General features: G+C 43.7%; 1 protein-coding gene across 12 annotated transcripts in view; it reads right to left on the bottom strand.

Annotated features, from left to right (window-relative positions):
* CSMD2 (CUB and Sushi multiple domains 2) overlaps nt 1-15225 on the bottom strand; it is a 492929-nt gene that overhangs the window by 103848 nt on the left and 373856 nt on the right. For all 12 annotated transcript variants that reach the window (XM_082233181.1, XM_082233177.1, XM_082233182.1 and 9 more), the window contains 4 exons: nt 13136-13262; nt 9334-9536; nt 6637-6828; nt 4527-4665 (listed from right to left, as the gene is read on the bottom strand). In XM_082233181.1, the coding sequence (XP_082089307.1) occupies nt 4527-4665; nt 6637-6828; nt 9334-9536; nt 13136-13262 (661 nt within the window). The remainder of the gene's footprint in view (nt 1-4526; nt 4666-6636; nt 6829-9333; nt 9537-13135; nt 13263-15225) is intronic.

The raw sequence follows: 15225 nt of genomic DNA, 5'->3' as shown, positions 1-15225 counted from the left end.
ATGAGATAGAAAAAAAATTGCCCATCAAAATAGAATGTTTTGATTTTTAAAAATGCAGCCTTGGGGTGTAAACACCAGCTTCAGAAAAGGGCCTGAAGATCTGCTGGAACTGAGATGGAGTCTACAGTCATTGGCCCTCTATGTGGAGGCATACCGTGGAGAAAAGGAATAGGATTGTGCCTCCTGAACCACACCCCAATGTCATGCAACTGCCCTGCCCTGCTCCTTTGAGCTCCACGTGTTTGGCAAAAGTTTAATGGGGAGGCAGATGTCCTTGCAAAGGCTCCTCCACACAATATGGAACTCTAATTTGTGCAAGGCTCCAAATCATGTCATGGAGCCTCCCTAGGTAGAGCCACCTCACCTTTCAGACTTTCGTCTAACAATGCACCAAAGTCAAGGAGACTTCCGGGGTGGCGCCATCGGCAATGGCAGACTCCCTCTGAACCAGAGGGACCAGCTCCGTGCGAAACAGGTCTTTTCCGCTGCGGCGAAGCGGGGACCCTTTCAGAAATCACAGGCGGATGAAGCCTGTGACCGTGGGACTCGGCAGGCACCCTTAGCGCCCCCCAACCCGCAAAGGAACCCACTAACGGGCTCCGAAGCGAAGAGGGGGAAGTGGCACGGTGCTGTGAGTCAACTGCTATTTCCGTGGAGCAAAGCCACACAGCCATTGCTGGAGAGCACTGCCTTTTTCCTGGGACAATTTGGCATCTAAAGTAATCACCCGTGAGTATTTAAACATTGAATAATTGGACTTCAAATAAGAACTGGCGATTAGAAGGGAATTGGACTTAAAAATTTACCTTAATTTGGTAGTGAAACGGGAAGGTCTAAACAGGAAGTCAGCCTTCCGTTTCCTTGTAGTCAGAAGAAAGCAAAGACAACGTAAACTAGAGCTTAGAAAATCACTTTCAAAGGATTGGTTTTCACCATTTAAAATCGTTGAACCCTCCCTTCGGTAGCAGGAGAAGAAGGGGGATCTTTTTTGGACTGTTTAAACCTGCAGAAGTGAGTTTAAAGTAAAGTAACTTTCCACCGTCCTGACCCTAGAGCGGGGTGTCAGAATTGACGTTTGAAGCTCATTGACCAGAGACAAATGTTTTTGAGAGACAGTTAAAAGAAGAGTAACATTGTGATTCCACTGTTTCCTTTCACATTTTAAAGGAACAAATATTGACAAAATATCTTAAAAAAGAAACTTTGTTGCTATTGTCCTTAAAAGAAAGAACAACCAGAAGTTTTCCCCCTAGAGGGGGACTGTGAAACTGTAACTAATTCTAGGGAGCTTGCAGCTGCTACAGATTACAACCGTGGGAAAGGACTTGTGACCTTGCAGGACAATGTTTTCAGAAGCACTGTTGGGTGCTTTCTGTAAAATAAATGCCCTATTGGATCAGTTAAGTCAGAAGACGGATTTGATGACTCATGCGGCCAGAACATTTGAACAGGTAGTGGGAAACTATGTGGAGCCCACCCAGGAACTTAAACAGGAGTGTGCCATGACAGAACAGTTGAGAGAAGAGGATGTTGCTGAATTTTGGGCACCAGAAAGGGAGGAACTTTTGGCCCTGTAGGAAAATGAGCCTTTGGATTTGACAAATGAACTTGGAAAAAACCAGATTTGGAAAGATAAAGTTTGGATTGATTTGGAAATGGGGGTTGGACTGACCCCCCTATGCAGAGATGTTTGGACTTTCTGAGTCTGGCAATGCGCCGTCAGATGTTTGGAGCTGTGGGGGCTCCCAATTTTGGAGGGAATTTGAAACATGTCTTAAAATACCACATGGAGTCTAGTCTGGACTATGGGAAAGGGGCTGATTGGTTGAAAAGGGTCAAAAACACTACCAAGCTGGAGTTCCCACGAGTGAAAGGAAAATATGAAGAAGAGCTGCAGAAGGGACATGGAAGAGACTTGAAGGCCTCGGATATAAGATCATCAGGTTAATGTGCCAGACTAATGGGATAAAAAGGACTGACAAACCCGGGACCAGGAGGAAGGGATGCTGGAAGAAGATTGGATTGTTTATTTCTTTTTTCTATCATTAGGAATGCCTTATAAAATTGATGAATGTTAGAAAAATGTTGAAATGAAATTACTTGGCTCTTGTAAAAATGTTTAAAGAATTAGGTAAAAAGGTAATGGCTATAAGAAGTTGGTAAAAATGAGATTTAAGTCTTAAGCTTTAAGGTTTTTATAAGATAAGATGAAAATAGAGTAAGGTAATGTAATGACAGAATACTATGAATTATGGAAAGGATTTGCTGCGACAACTATTAATCAAGATACAAGAAAAGGGAGGAGGAGGAGGTCATAGAAAGAAGGTAATGAAAGTGGAGAATTTGAAAATGATGTTTTTATTTTTTCTTTTTCTTTTTCTGTTTTGTCTTTTTTCTTTGTAATTTTTTTAAAAATTCTTTTTTCAATAAATATCATTTTTTTAAAAAAAGTCAAGGAGACATGGAAGTTTGGAGATGAGGCCAGTGGCAAAGCCCTTCATGCCCTGCTTCATTACAGTGTTGACCCTTCATGTGGCCACTTACATGAAAAGGGCTCTCACATTAAAACAACACTATACTGATACACAATAAAAGCAGCATGGAGGAAAAATACAAAGCGTGCTCCCATGAGATTCATTTGGCAGAATGAAAGGATACTGATTTAATAAACAATAATACACACACACATATATACATATATATTTCCAATTTCATATATATATATATATGAAATATGTAAACAAATGTATTATCCACTGGTTAAGAATACTGGTAGGGAAAATGTGAGTTGTCACTTGCCAGCAAAAAGGCAGCAGAAAAGGCTTCCTGGGGGATCTGTAAAGTGCTACTACTGCGAAGCAGGATCTACACTGTGCCTCCCATCCCATTGTTCTCACTTCAGCAAATGAGGTGGTGAGGAGAGACAGGGAGCAAAATAGCATCTTTAGGGCCTTAACAAACAGGGATAATACAAGCTGGGGTTTCAACTTGGGCTAATGTGTTTATCACGCTGGCAACACACTGGTTAACAAATACTCCAAGAAAAAGCAAAGCATATCTATGTAACAACTTTTACAACCCTTTGGTTATTTCCGACCTCCATTTCCAAGTTTGCAGCAGCTGAAACTGAACTCAAAAGTTAGGCTGAGAAATGTTTCTGCCCAGAAAGATTTATCATTGTTGACAAAAATCTGCACCATGACAATGAGGAATGTTCCCACCCAAAAAGATTTATCATTGTTGACAAAATCTTCACCCTGCCAAAAGCAGAATTAAAATCTGACCAATGTTACAAAAGCTCTTTGCCTGATCTCAGAGCATTATCAGTAAGGAGGTTTTCTAACAGCTGAAGTTCCAGCAAATGCCTGCAGCCATTTTGGATGGTGGCTAAAAAGCATCTCATATGATCAAAGGCGTTCAGTTGTCAGTGTGGGTCTTGCAGAGGACACCCATCTTTGATTTATTTCAATGTTCTATCTACAAGAAGGTAGGAACAACGCCAAGCTTCATTCCAGTTTTCCTCCTTGCTCAAATTTGCAAAAAATAGTAACAGAAAAAAACACATCTATCTAAGTGGGGAGAAGTCAGTGACTAAGAATATCATACAGTCCAATTGTTGTAATATTAATATTAATAATTTTTATTTATACCCCGCCCTCCCCAGCCAAGGCCGGGCTCAGAGCGGCTTACAAGCAATAATAAGGAGGACTGCTGATGTTAATGACACCCCCTCCCCCTTTTGCAATAAATGTGAAGTGTGTTACGGAAGTCATTCCTTTCAAAATTTATATTTCCCTCCCTACACAGGTAAGAGATGTGCACGAGCACATAGATTAAAATGACCACACAAAACAGATTCCTGATGTGAGCTCATAATCACATCAAGATTCCTTTGTGTCTGATATGTTCCTCAATCTGCATATGCACTCATATGCACTCATGCACACCTGGAAAAGAAAAGGAAATATGCACATTGAAAAAATATGTCAAACTGAACTTGCACTATGGTTAGAACCAAGTCTGGAAATTGAATACAGAATCATGTAAGGGCACTAAAGCACTGGTGGTGCCCCAGGCACCCTGAAACTCTGCCTCCAGGAGAAAAGAGAAAATACATGATGATTAACACAGAGGGGGTTGCTCCTTTTTTTTCATTTTTCCAAATGATTTTCTTTCCGTTTTTTTCCCATTTCCCCCCAATTTTTCAAATACGTTTGCGTTTTTTTAAAAAAAGAACTTCACATGAAATTCTTATTTCCACACGTATTTCTCCTAATATTTGTGGATTTTTTGTACTTAATTTTGCCAAGTGTCTGCATATTTGCAAGCAATTTCCCTCTCCTGTAATGCATTTTTGTAAATTGTTTTCTTCTAATATTCAGATTCTGTGAGCACTTTCTCCTCATATACACTAGAGAGCTGCATCATGCAGTTTGGTGAAGCGTGAATTTCAAAGCATAGCAGCAAACTGAAGAAGGCACCCCCTCCCATCCTTACCTGGTAAGAAAGAAACTTGGAGAACTTACGTGTGAAATACCAAGGCGATGACATAATCGGGAGAGACAGTCAGCTTCCAGTCACACTCCTTTCCTGGGGGGTAAGGCTCTGGGTAGTTTGGTGACAAGATCACTCCTGAAGGCCCAGTCAGGATCCCACCACAGGGAGCTATAAGAGAAGGTATACATGAGGCTTATCTTTCAGAGCCTCTTTCTCATGCACACATGCAAGGCATCTGTTTCAGGTCCTGAAAAAGGTCTCAGCTCCTGCCAACCTAGCAGTTCAAAAGCACGCCAAAAAGTGCAAGTAGATAAATAGGTACCGCTCCGGCGGGAAGGTAAACAGCGTTTCCATGCGCTGCTCTGGTTTCGCCAGAAGCGGCTTAGTCATGCTGGCCACATGACCCAGAAAAACTGTCTGCAGAAAAACACTGGCTCCCTCAGCCTGTAAAGTGAGATGTGTGCCGCAACCCCAGAGTCGTTCGCAACTGGACTTAACTGTCAGGGGTCCTTTACCGTTACCTTTTTAAGGACCTGAGTATTACCTAGCAACTTTAGGAGTGGCTTCCTCCTCTACAACCCCTGTATCTTCCTAGGTTTGCTGCTAATGACATTTTCCCCTCCAACAACATGCTCCTCTGAATGACTGGAAGTAATTTCCAACCACCCAGACTCAAAACACAGAAAAAAACAGAGCTCAGTTGAGGTTTTGTGAGGTGAGATGGTCTCGGCAAGGGGGATTTTCATCAGAATGGTTATGTGGCCCTTCTCCCTTCTTACAGTTCTTTTCCTTATAAGGCAGAGATGGGCCCAGCAGATGTTGACAGACGCCAACTCCCATGACAACATCTGGAGGGTCCAGGGTCCTGAATCCAACTATAAGGCATTTCCATGCCTTTTGGAGTACGTTTGCCAAAATAATGTATATTTTCACCTTTCCAAAACTTTCCAAAGCAGTGGTTTATCTGGCTATGATTGGTTGGGTCGGGTATCAAATTATCAAGTTAGTCACTCACAAAGGAATGAAACCCATAAGCTGCCCTCCAGTGAAAACAGAGAAAGAAAGAAAAGAAACAGAAAACTCTTGACCTTCTTTTTAAATTAGTTTTAGAATGAAAGGGTATTAATTAATTTCCCTTGCTTGGGATTATATTTTATAAATACAAATTAAGTACAAGAGGATGACACAGACAGCTAACATTTAATTAGGCCATTAATTGAACATTTATTGCTTCGGTGTACTTGGCATGACAATTTTAATATAGCGTGGACCTATGTGTGCATGCATTTAACTTTTGGCTGCCTTGGGGTGGGGACGGAGAGGCAGGTTTGGTGAAAAAAAGAGGGGTAACACTGCTCTTCACTATTTCACCATTTCATAAGTCAGTTAATTTGGGTGATGTGGAATTCACCCAAACTGTTCCCACCATTTTGTTTTCTGGAGAATGCCCCAGAATGATGCCACCTCATGACACAGCATCATACTGGGCCATTCTGGTGAAGAAAATAATAGTGGCTGGCAGTTGACAAAAGCCCTTGTGCTCTTCATCCCCCTCCCCACAATATTTACTCCCTCCAATCCCTGAAAATGCTCCCCCCTCCACCAACTACAATCTTCTCTTTGCACCACAAAATCCTGGAAGATGAGAGGGAATTGCAGCTTCATCACTGCCAGAGTTACTGGGTTCTTTTCCTCCCAACTCATTTGACTTGCCAGCTCAGAGGAGAAAGACCTCAGTGAAACATCTTTTTAAAAAATAAAAATAAGAATGATACAAACTGTATTACAAAATTAAATATAAATATAGATTATCCTCCTCCCATGAACTGTATTTCAAGATTCAGATTATATTTGTTTAAACCACAATATATTCTACAGGTAGGATTAAGAATATTCTATTTCACACAATAATCTGCTACAATGTCCAATAATAATAATTTATGTATTCATTTATTATTATTACTGCTACACTAGATTGAAAGATCACTTCACTTGCAGCTCTGGCCCTGCTCCACACTAAGTTCTCATGAAGCAGTGAAGCAATCCAAGCTGGGCTAAGCATTTCCTTTTCCTGCTGGTTCTACTGTGACTGTCTCTAGCTGCTGTCAACTTCAGAGGGAGCCAAGTTGAAGCCTTTACCTATGCAGGTTGGGGGGTCAGGCTGCCAGAAAAACCTGTTCTCAATCTGCACGCAGCTGATCTTGGCATCCCCCTGCAGGGCGTAACCAGGATCACACTGGAAAACGATGGAGTCTCCCGCCTCCTTGCTGTCGCCACTGCGGCTCCCGTTCTGTGGGACACCCGGGTCATTGCAGGAGGTGGCAGTGGACACTGAAAACAAGAAGGGAAAAAGTGAGTGAACTAAGGCAACAGCGTTTCTCATATATTAACCAGTTCTCAATGATTCCACAGGTCGAGAACCTCTTGGCTGGAGGGAGGTGTGTGCAAGTGTGTGCAGAAAAAAAGGCTACTGTTCAAGGGCAAAACTCACATTTGTTGCCCTGTTCTCTTTTGCCCCATCCAACACTAGCATGCAGCCCTTGATCTGAAAAAGGTTCCCCACCCATGGCTTAAACCTAGAAAGGCCAAGTCAGGTACTGTGGAATGGAGGTGCTCAAGGCTCCCTGCAGGCAGCAAAGGGAGAAGGGCCATCAAAATAAAAGCACATGTGATTGTCAGGCAGTATTAATCCTCTGGATTGGCCAATACCAGCATATACCAGGGACACAGGCTTCTATTCTTGCCTAGTCAACAGAGCAGGGGTTTCCACTCGCCACAGCTTTCCCTGGTTCTGTTTCAAGTCTAGTCCAGATGTGGGGGATCCTGAGCTGGAGAACATGACTCTCCTTTCAGGTACCTCCACCCATAGCCTGACATTGTTGAACTGTGCATCTCAGACACTGAACATGTCACTTGTCATTCTAGGGAAGTTCCTAGAGTGCATACCAGTCTTAGCCAATCTGAGGGTATTTATATAGCCTGCCACTTTCCGGACTTGGAAGGATGAGACTGCAAGGTTTTCCTGCATCCTGCTCAATGGAAGAAAAGTGTGGTGCAAGATGTCCACACTCCTAGTCCAACACTCTAACCTCTCCACCACACTGGTTCCTTTTGTCACCATAGTTAGCCACTAGGCGACACCAGCATTCCTACACTTCAAAAGTTTTGCAGAAGTTTACCTCTTGCTGGCTGAGGACAACAACAATGCCAGGCCATCTATGCTACATGGCCCCCTTTGGTGTTCCCATTCCACAACACTGCCTGAAACTTCTTGCTTGTGTGCAGACTGCCCTTCCTCCCAGCCTAGATGTTCTGTTTTTGGTTTCTCAGTGGTAATGAAGTACACTCTGCACATGCTTAGATGCACTGTCACTGTTTCAGTGTAGGGCATAAAGCCTGGCACGGACAACAGGCTTTGGTGACTCTGCACATCCTCACGTCAAACTCTGGTCTGCACGTGTGCGTGTGAGCTTGCACAGGGATGCATACTCAAGCACACAATATCACTTGTTTCACAGATGACATCTGCCTCTGCAGCTGGGAAAAAGCTGCGGGGGACGACAAGTTCAAGTGTGCTCCGTGGAGTTCAGCCTGATGTACATTTGCACTCGTTCATGTTTACTTAATAAGCCTGGGCATCTGCTAATCCTACATGGCATTTTGTTACAATCTTATGTCAACCATATGCTCTCAAATAAACTGTACTGCAAAAAGATGCTCCTACTAAGTGATGGAGAGGAATTTTGCCGCCAGCTTTCAGAGGTAGTCGTGGGCCTGACCTTTTTATGGAAGGAACTTGGGAAATCTGATGTTATGTTAAGTGAAAACTCACTCTTGTTCTTTCCAGTGCCCAAGGCTTTAAAAACAGACAGAATACCTCTTAATTGGAGGGGGTGCTGAAAGCAGCAAGCAGCCCCTTGAAAAGAGGGACTCCAAACTATGCTTATTAAAAATAAAACAAAGCAATGGCTTTGTTTGGGGGAACACTGAGGGTCCCCAGGTGCTTCTCAGGGGTTACTCAAATAAGATCATTCAACGCCTAATACAAGACTGCTGATGATTTGCTGCAATGTGGAGGAAAAGTGCTGAGGGTTTAGAAAGCATTTATGACATACTTTGGCTGATCCTGGGGCCCAAGAGGCATAGCCGGGGATCCATGCACCCTTGGGTGTGCACCAAATAAACTTCTCAGAGTCCTCTCCTGTGCAAATGTGTTTCTGCTTGCTTGGTTTGTAACACACTTTCTCAGGGTGGAATTTTCATTGTGGAAATGAGCTTTCAAAGGTCATGAAATGTTCTCCACTATCTTAGAGGTTTCTTATTTTTTCATACCTGTTTGCAAATAACATCACAGCACAGTATATCCAGATTTAGCTTCCTGGTGACATGACTGAGGGCAACTGAGGCCCTTGTGTTGCCCTCACTTCAAATGGATGGATGGGAAGAAGGGAACACATTCCCTTTGCTGAGGCAACTAGGCCAACATCTCCTATCTTGCCATGCTGCTCAAGAGTTGCACCTGGGCAGTTAAAGGACCAGTGTCTTTCAATGCTGATGTCTGATTCTTTGTGTTCATGGGTTTTTTGCGGGGGGGGGGACACTCCTCAGGACATTCCTGATGCTCTGATGGGTCCAAGGTCCATTCATTAGTGTGCAGTGACAAAGGGATTATGGGGAAGGAGTGCAGAGCATGGTACCAATTCAAGAAGGGCTGCTAGTGCTCAAGATTCTGCACCTAAGGACACCTGGTCTAAAGCCCATGGCAGGATGAGAAAAGGCATTTCCATCTGATTCTTGCCCTCCTCTCAAATGATTAGTACTGTTTATCAGACCTACCTGAAAACTGAATGGCAAAGCCCTGCTTGCTGGTGAAAAAGTCTGTGTTGAACTGGAGGACCACAGAGTTGAAGGTGCTGTGGACGTCACTGGGCAGAGTGGAACCGCTGACTTCCTTCAGGAGAATCCCTTTCTCCACAGGCCCATCCCAGATCCTCAGAACATCATGGAACTCCTCTGTGTGGAAAACCATGAAATGGAGGCTGCCATGCAAGGTGAGAGGTGGAGGAGAGAACAGATACAATAAGGCTATATCTGCACTATAGACTTGTTGTAAGTTTCAAAACTGCAACTACCTTGGCTCCCCCCAGAGAGCCCTGGGAACTCTAAGGAGATAGGAAAAGTCTGCTGAGTCAGACCATTGGACCATTCAGTCCAGTATTCTACTCTCACAGTGGTCAACTCTAGCCTGATCAGAATGTCCCAAAAACTTTGTTACATATGTCCTCCCACTCCCTTCACTGCACAGTTGTCCTCAGGATTCCTGGGTTGTGGGGGAGGAATTGGCATTAAACAAGTCAGTAGGGTGGAAAAATAATATGAGATTGCTGGTTAAAAGGAACACGGAGAGGAGCACAGTTCACGGTGACAGGAAATTGGGTATTTGCTATGAAGAGAGAGGGATAACTGGACAGTCACAAAAAGATTCAATTCAAGATAAGCTCATTACAGAAAGCAGAAAAGAACAGTGAGAAAAGGAGTTGCCTTTTCCAAATGTCTCTGCACACTTCAAGCCAAGTTTAACAACCACTTCTGTTTTCTTTATTATTGGTGTTCTTTTCCACCCTGTTAAGCGGCAGCCGCAGCAGCACGGCACTTTCAATATTTTAATTCCATCTTCAAGATAATGGGTACTGTGGCAATGCATTATATATGTCAGACAACTGCATGGTTATTAATTGACTGCTTTTTCTGGCGGCCCAAACCTCTCTGACTTTTTATTGAATATGCTTGTTATATCTGTATTTTCGCCAACGTTTGTACTTGAGATGCAATAAAACGTTGAGGAAAAGCAGTGAGGGAAGATGTGAGGCTTTGAAGAAGGTCCTATCACTATTGTTTGGCACTCCTCTGAAACGTCTTAAAAGACAAGAACCCCATCCTTCCTCCCGCTGAGGGAACTTACAGGGGACTCACAGCTCGCTCACAGTGACTGAATCTGTTTATCCATCAGTATGTATCTATTCTCTCTTTCTCATACACACTTGTCCCATTTAATACAGGGATGGGGAACCTGCAGCCCTCCAGATGTTGTTGGACTCCATCAGCCCCAGCCAGTATCACGGATGGTATGGGATGATGAGAACTGTAGTCCAACAACTTCTCCATCCCACAGGTTCCCTAGCAAAATTTCTAAGAGGCTCACAAAAATTATGACCATAAAATCCCAAGCAAAAAGTAAATACCTACTATCCAAATGCAATATGAAAATCGAATCAGCAAAGATATTGAGCAGTGAGTTCAGAAAACCAAGCCCTAGGGAAAGCCTGACAAACTAAGTTTTCAGTAGCTGTTTAAAGCCTGCCACAGTGAGCACCTTCTGGTTTGCATAGGGAAGAGACATTCTAAGGGTCAGTGTCACTACAGAGAAGACCTACTTTCGTGATGCCACAATAAGAGAATCTGCCAGCCATGATTTGCACACGGGGCCTCCTTTGACATATATCAACCGTCCTGTCATGGTTCATTCTAAGCACTCTGATTCAGATGAGACCCTCCTCATGCACACATATCTATGGGCAAGGCAAGAGATCCAGGGACTGAAAATGATAGGCTGATCGCTTTGATTAACATAGGTATAAAATACTAACAGTGATTTTGGCTAATAGCAATGTTATAGTAGTATATTGGGATCAAGGGATTTTTATTCAGCATAGACAGGGGGCCGATGATTTACATCACCAAAAGGGTGCACAGAGCTGCTTAACCCCATTTGAAACCCTGCTGCCCATTTGCTGAAGCCCTCCCTGCTCCTTCCCTTTTCTGGTCCCAAGGAGGTGACCTCATGGCAAAGCAGCACCATAGAGAGCTCCCAATAGGGTTACTACACTTGTGGAGGGCTGGATGTGAAGTCTTTTGAACTTCTGCCTCCAGTTCCACCCCTTATGTTGGAGGACTGTAAACTCTAAAAGGGCAATCCCTCTGGCCTGAAAACAAGCACTTCTCCACATGCCCCCACATCTGGTGCACTCTGTGTGCTGTTGGTCTAGCAAAGTGATGTGAGAGGCCCTCAGTTCCTCGGGTCCATGGAAAGGCGCCTGTGATGGTTTGGGCTCTATGGGCCCTTCCACTGTGGCACCCTGGTTTAGTGTCATGACACACATACCCTGCCCCCACCAGCTAGGTTCTAATATTAGAAGTAAGTGTAGACTGGGAAAAAGTTGAGTGGAAAGGGTGAAACTGCAGAGGAAATTACGGGAGGGCAGACAAGTAAGGATTCAGCATTCTTTGCTCAAACCTCTGTTTGGTATTTTGAATTCCTGTTTGGGGCACTCAAAAACTTCCTTTTGCCAGTAGCGTAAGGTTACCAGACGTCCCCGTTTCCCAGTGACAGTTCCCGGATTTACAAATCAATCCCCATACAAAATCCATTGAAGTTGAAAAGTGTCCCCGGGTTCATTGAAAAAAATCTGGTAACCTTACAGTACCGCCTAGGCCAGAATCACAATTTAGAGTATGTTCAGCCTCTGGGCTGCAGACACTGCAGTTGGGAACATAGATCTTTCCAGAAGTAATCCTTGCTATAAACTCTGCAGAATATATAAAACTGATTGGTGCCTGGATGGAAGGACTCTTTTCAGAGTAGACCTACTGAAATTAATGAACACGACTTAGGTCTATTCATTTCAGTGGGTCCTCTCTGAATAAAACTTAGTTGCATGCCACCCATCATGACAACCAGTTTTTTGTGGGGTTGGGAATCTGGTACCTTTTTATTTTATTTTCACAGTGCCTGTTACAGCAACAGGCACAAAGATGAAACTAACCTCAAAAGAATCAATAGGTATAGCATTAACTCTCTGCCTCTATGATTAAAGCTAGCCCACCCGCCACTGATTAATCAACTAGATTTTTTAGAAACAAAATAGTTGATTAATTTACTGATTATGAAGCTTGAGGTCCTATTTTTTAACCTTCTGCCTATGCAAAATAGTAAACATTGCAAAATAAATTATGCAAAGTAAGAGAAATCATGCAAATATGGTCAATTTGCATAATTCACACACATTGCACAACCCAGCTACTCTTGCCAGAGATTTTGGGTTATTTTGGCACAGGCCTTTTCCTCTATTTATTTATGTTTAATTGCAGATCACAAACAGGTCTACACAGGGGCACCTGTTCCCTGCATATAGCATGATGTGATTTAGATCACCAGGGGACATGGGAAGGGGAGTTGAGCGGGTTGCCCTATCTCACATCGTCAGCCTGTTTTACGGAAGTGCAAATCTAGTCTATTCCATCTCTATAATTAATAAAAGCCATGTTGCTGAATCAGGCTAAAAATCCATCTAGTCCAGCATCCTAATCTCACAGTGGCCAACCAGATGCCCACAAGCAAGACCTGAATGCAGCACCATTCTCTCCCTGCTTATGAAGCCCAGCAACTGGTACTGGGAGGCATGGCATCTCCAACAGGGGAGTTAGAACATAGCCATTGTGGCTGGTAGCCACTGATTGTCTCCTTCTCCCCCATGTATACCTCTAATCCTCTTTTAAAGCCACCCAAGTTGGTGGTCATCAATGCCTTTTATGGGAGCAGAATTTGGTGTGAAGAAGCGCTTTTCTTCCATGAACTCACCCTATTGTGCAACCAGCTTCTGCTTCAATAGTCCAGACACAGTTGAGGTTGTGGTCATAGGGTGTTGGGTAGCCTGGAGACAGGATCCTTCCCGAAGGCTCATCTTTGATACTGCCCCCACACTCCGCTGAAAAATAGCAACACCGGGGTTCCATTGCTGCTCTGCATGCCATTTGCTTAGTAGTCTTTGGCAACTCCCCCCCCCCATAACCCTTTGAGTTCAAGAGGCAAGAGATCATAGTAACTGCATACAGTACATAGACAAAAATACAAGGGAGGTGATAATAGAGAACAGGGGCACCAACTATAGGGGGGAGAAGGGGCTTCACCCCCTCAATATTTGTGGGTAGAAGGCTGAACCCCCCATATTCAGGGGGCCACCGTCCTCTGCCTCCACTTCATTCGGAGTGAGGACAATCTTCTAAAGAGAAGGGCTGCAGCTTAGTGGAAGAGCACATGCTTTGCATCTAAAAGTTCAGATATTCAGTCCTGAGTGTCCCCAATTAGTGCTAGGACAGATTCTGCTTGAAACCCTCATCAGCTACTGCTAGTCACTGTCCACAGTACTGAACTAGACAGGGCAGTGGTCTGATGGCAGAAGGCAGATTTCTATGTAACCCTTATTTATTATCTGGGTTTTGTTGTTTTTTTTTTTAAAAAAAACACCCTTTCAAACTATGAATTATCTTTGTCTTCCATTGAACCAGGTAGACAAATCTGAAGCACAAGGTGATTGCAGCACTTGTCCCAAGGGGAGGAAGGACTGAGCCAGCTGAGGCTGTGAAGATGTTCACCACAGAGTGCTTACCACCGCTTGCATGCCAGATACCATGGTGGATGGAGACTGAAGCTGCACTTTTGTTCAATTTTTAATCCACTCACCAATACAAAAAATCACTTGAGAAAGTCTATGCAAAAAGTGGCCCTCTGTGGCTCACAATGGAAACCTTCCAAATGGGGTTGGACTAGATGACCCTCATGGTTCCTTCCAAAGCTGCAGTTCTATGATTCTATGAAGAAACAACCCCCAGCCCTGAAGATATGTCCAACGAACAAGTTAGTGTCCTCTAAACAGATGAAGAAGTAAATTTCATTCAAATTCAGCAATGATTATCATACTGATAATCAACAAGTACACAAATGAACGGACACTAATTCCTCTCCTGTGTGGCTGGAAACTAAAAGGACAGATTTTCTTATGTGGACAGATGTAGCCAAACTATTAAAACAAGATATTGCAACAAGTGGAGGGCTTGATTTATATCCTCATTGTATACTCAAGGAGACAAACAGCCCCGCTCCTATTGATTGGCTAGTTAACCTGAAGGTTATTGGAAAATGGCTGGTGTGAAACCTGGAATGGAAACAGCAGCAATTAAAACTACTGCCAGCATTTAAAACTGAACTGGATGAAGCACAAGTGAGTAAATCTTCTGGAACAGCCCTTCCATTGATTGGTTCCCACTATTAGAGCTGGTGCTCAGCTCCTATTGCACTTGGCTCATTCAGAGCTGATTTCAGACTGAGTGTCAGAGCGGCACTCAAATCCAGACTTGGAAATGTTGCTCTGCAGTTCAAACTCCACGAGTTCAGCAGACTAAGCTGAAGAAGGTTCTATCAGGAGGCCCTACTCTGATAGCCAAGCAAAAACATGTGAACCTCAGAGACCCTGACACTCAGGACAGGTCATCTGTAGAACTGTTTTGAAGTGGGCAAGTCGTTGTTCTAAATGAGGGGCAGATCAGCTTGGTGTCCTCCAGATGTTCTGAAGTACAACTCCAATGGTCAGGGATTCTGAGAGCTGTAGTCTAAAACATCACTGGCTACCCTTGTTCTGAATTCAGTGGAGACTGGTTCATAAAGGGGTGTTGCCATACAGACGTTCCTTATCTGCCTGCCTTCCTACTGACAACCAATACAGGAGATGGCTCTACTGATCAACTCCCCCCTGCTCCTTAGTCCCAGGTGCAGACCTTGCAGAACTCAGTAGGGAGAACAGAGACAAAGCTAAAATTAATTGGCTCCGCTTGTCATTAGCTCTTCCTCCACCTACTGTCTGGGCTCCTTGCCTTCCACTGCAGAAGCCCCAA

This window comes from Podarcis vaucheri (genome assembly GCF_965113315.1).
Source record: "Podarcis vaucheri genome assembly, chromosome: 7".
Taxonomy (NCBI): domain Eukaryota; kingdom Metazoa; phylum Chordata; class Lepidosauria; order Squamata; family Lacertidae; genus Podarcis; species Podarcis vaucheri.
This window is presented reverse-complemented; position numbering and strand designations above follow the sequence as displayed.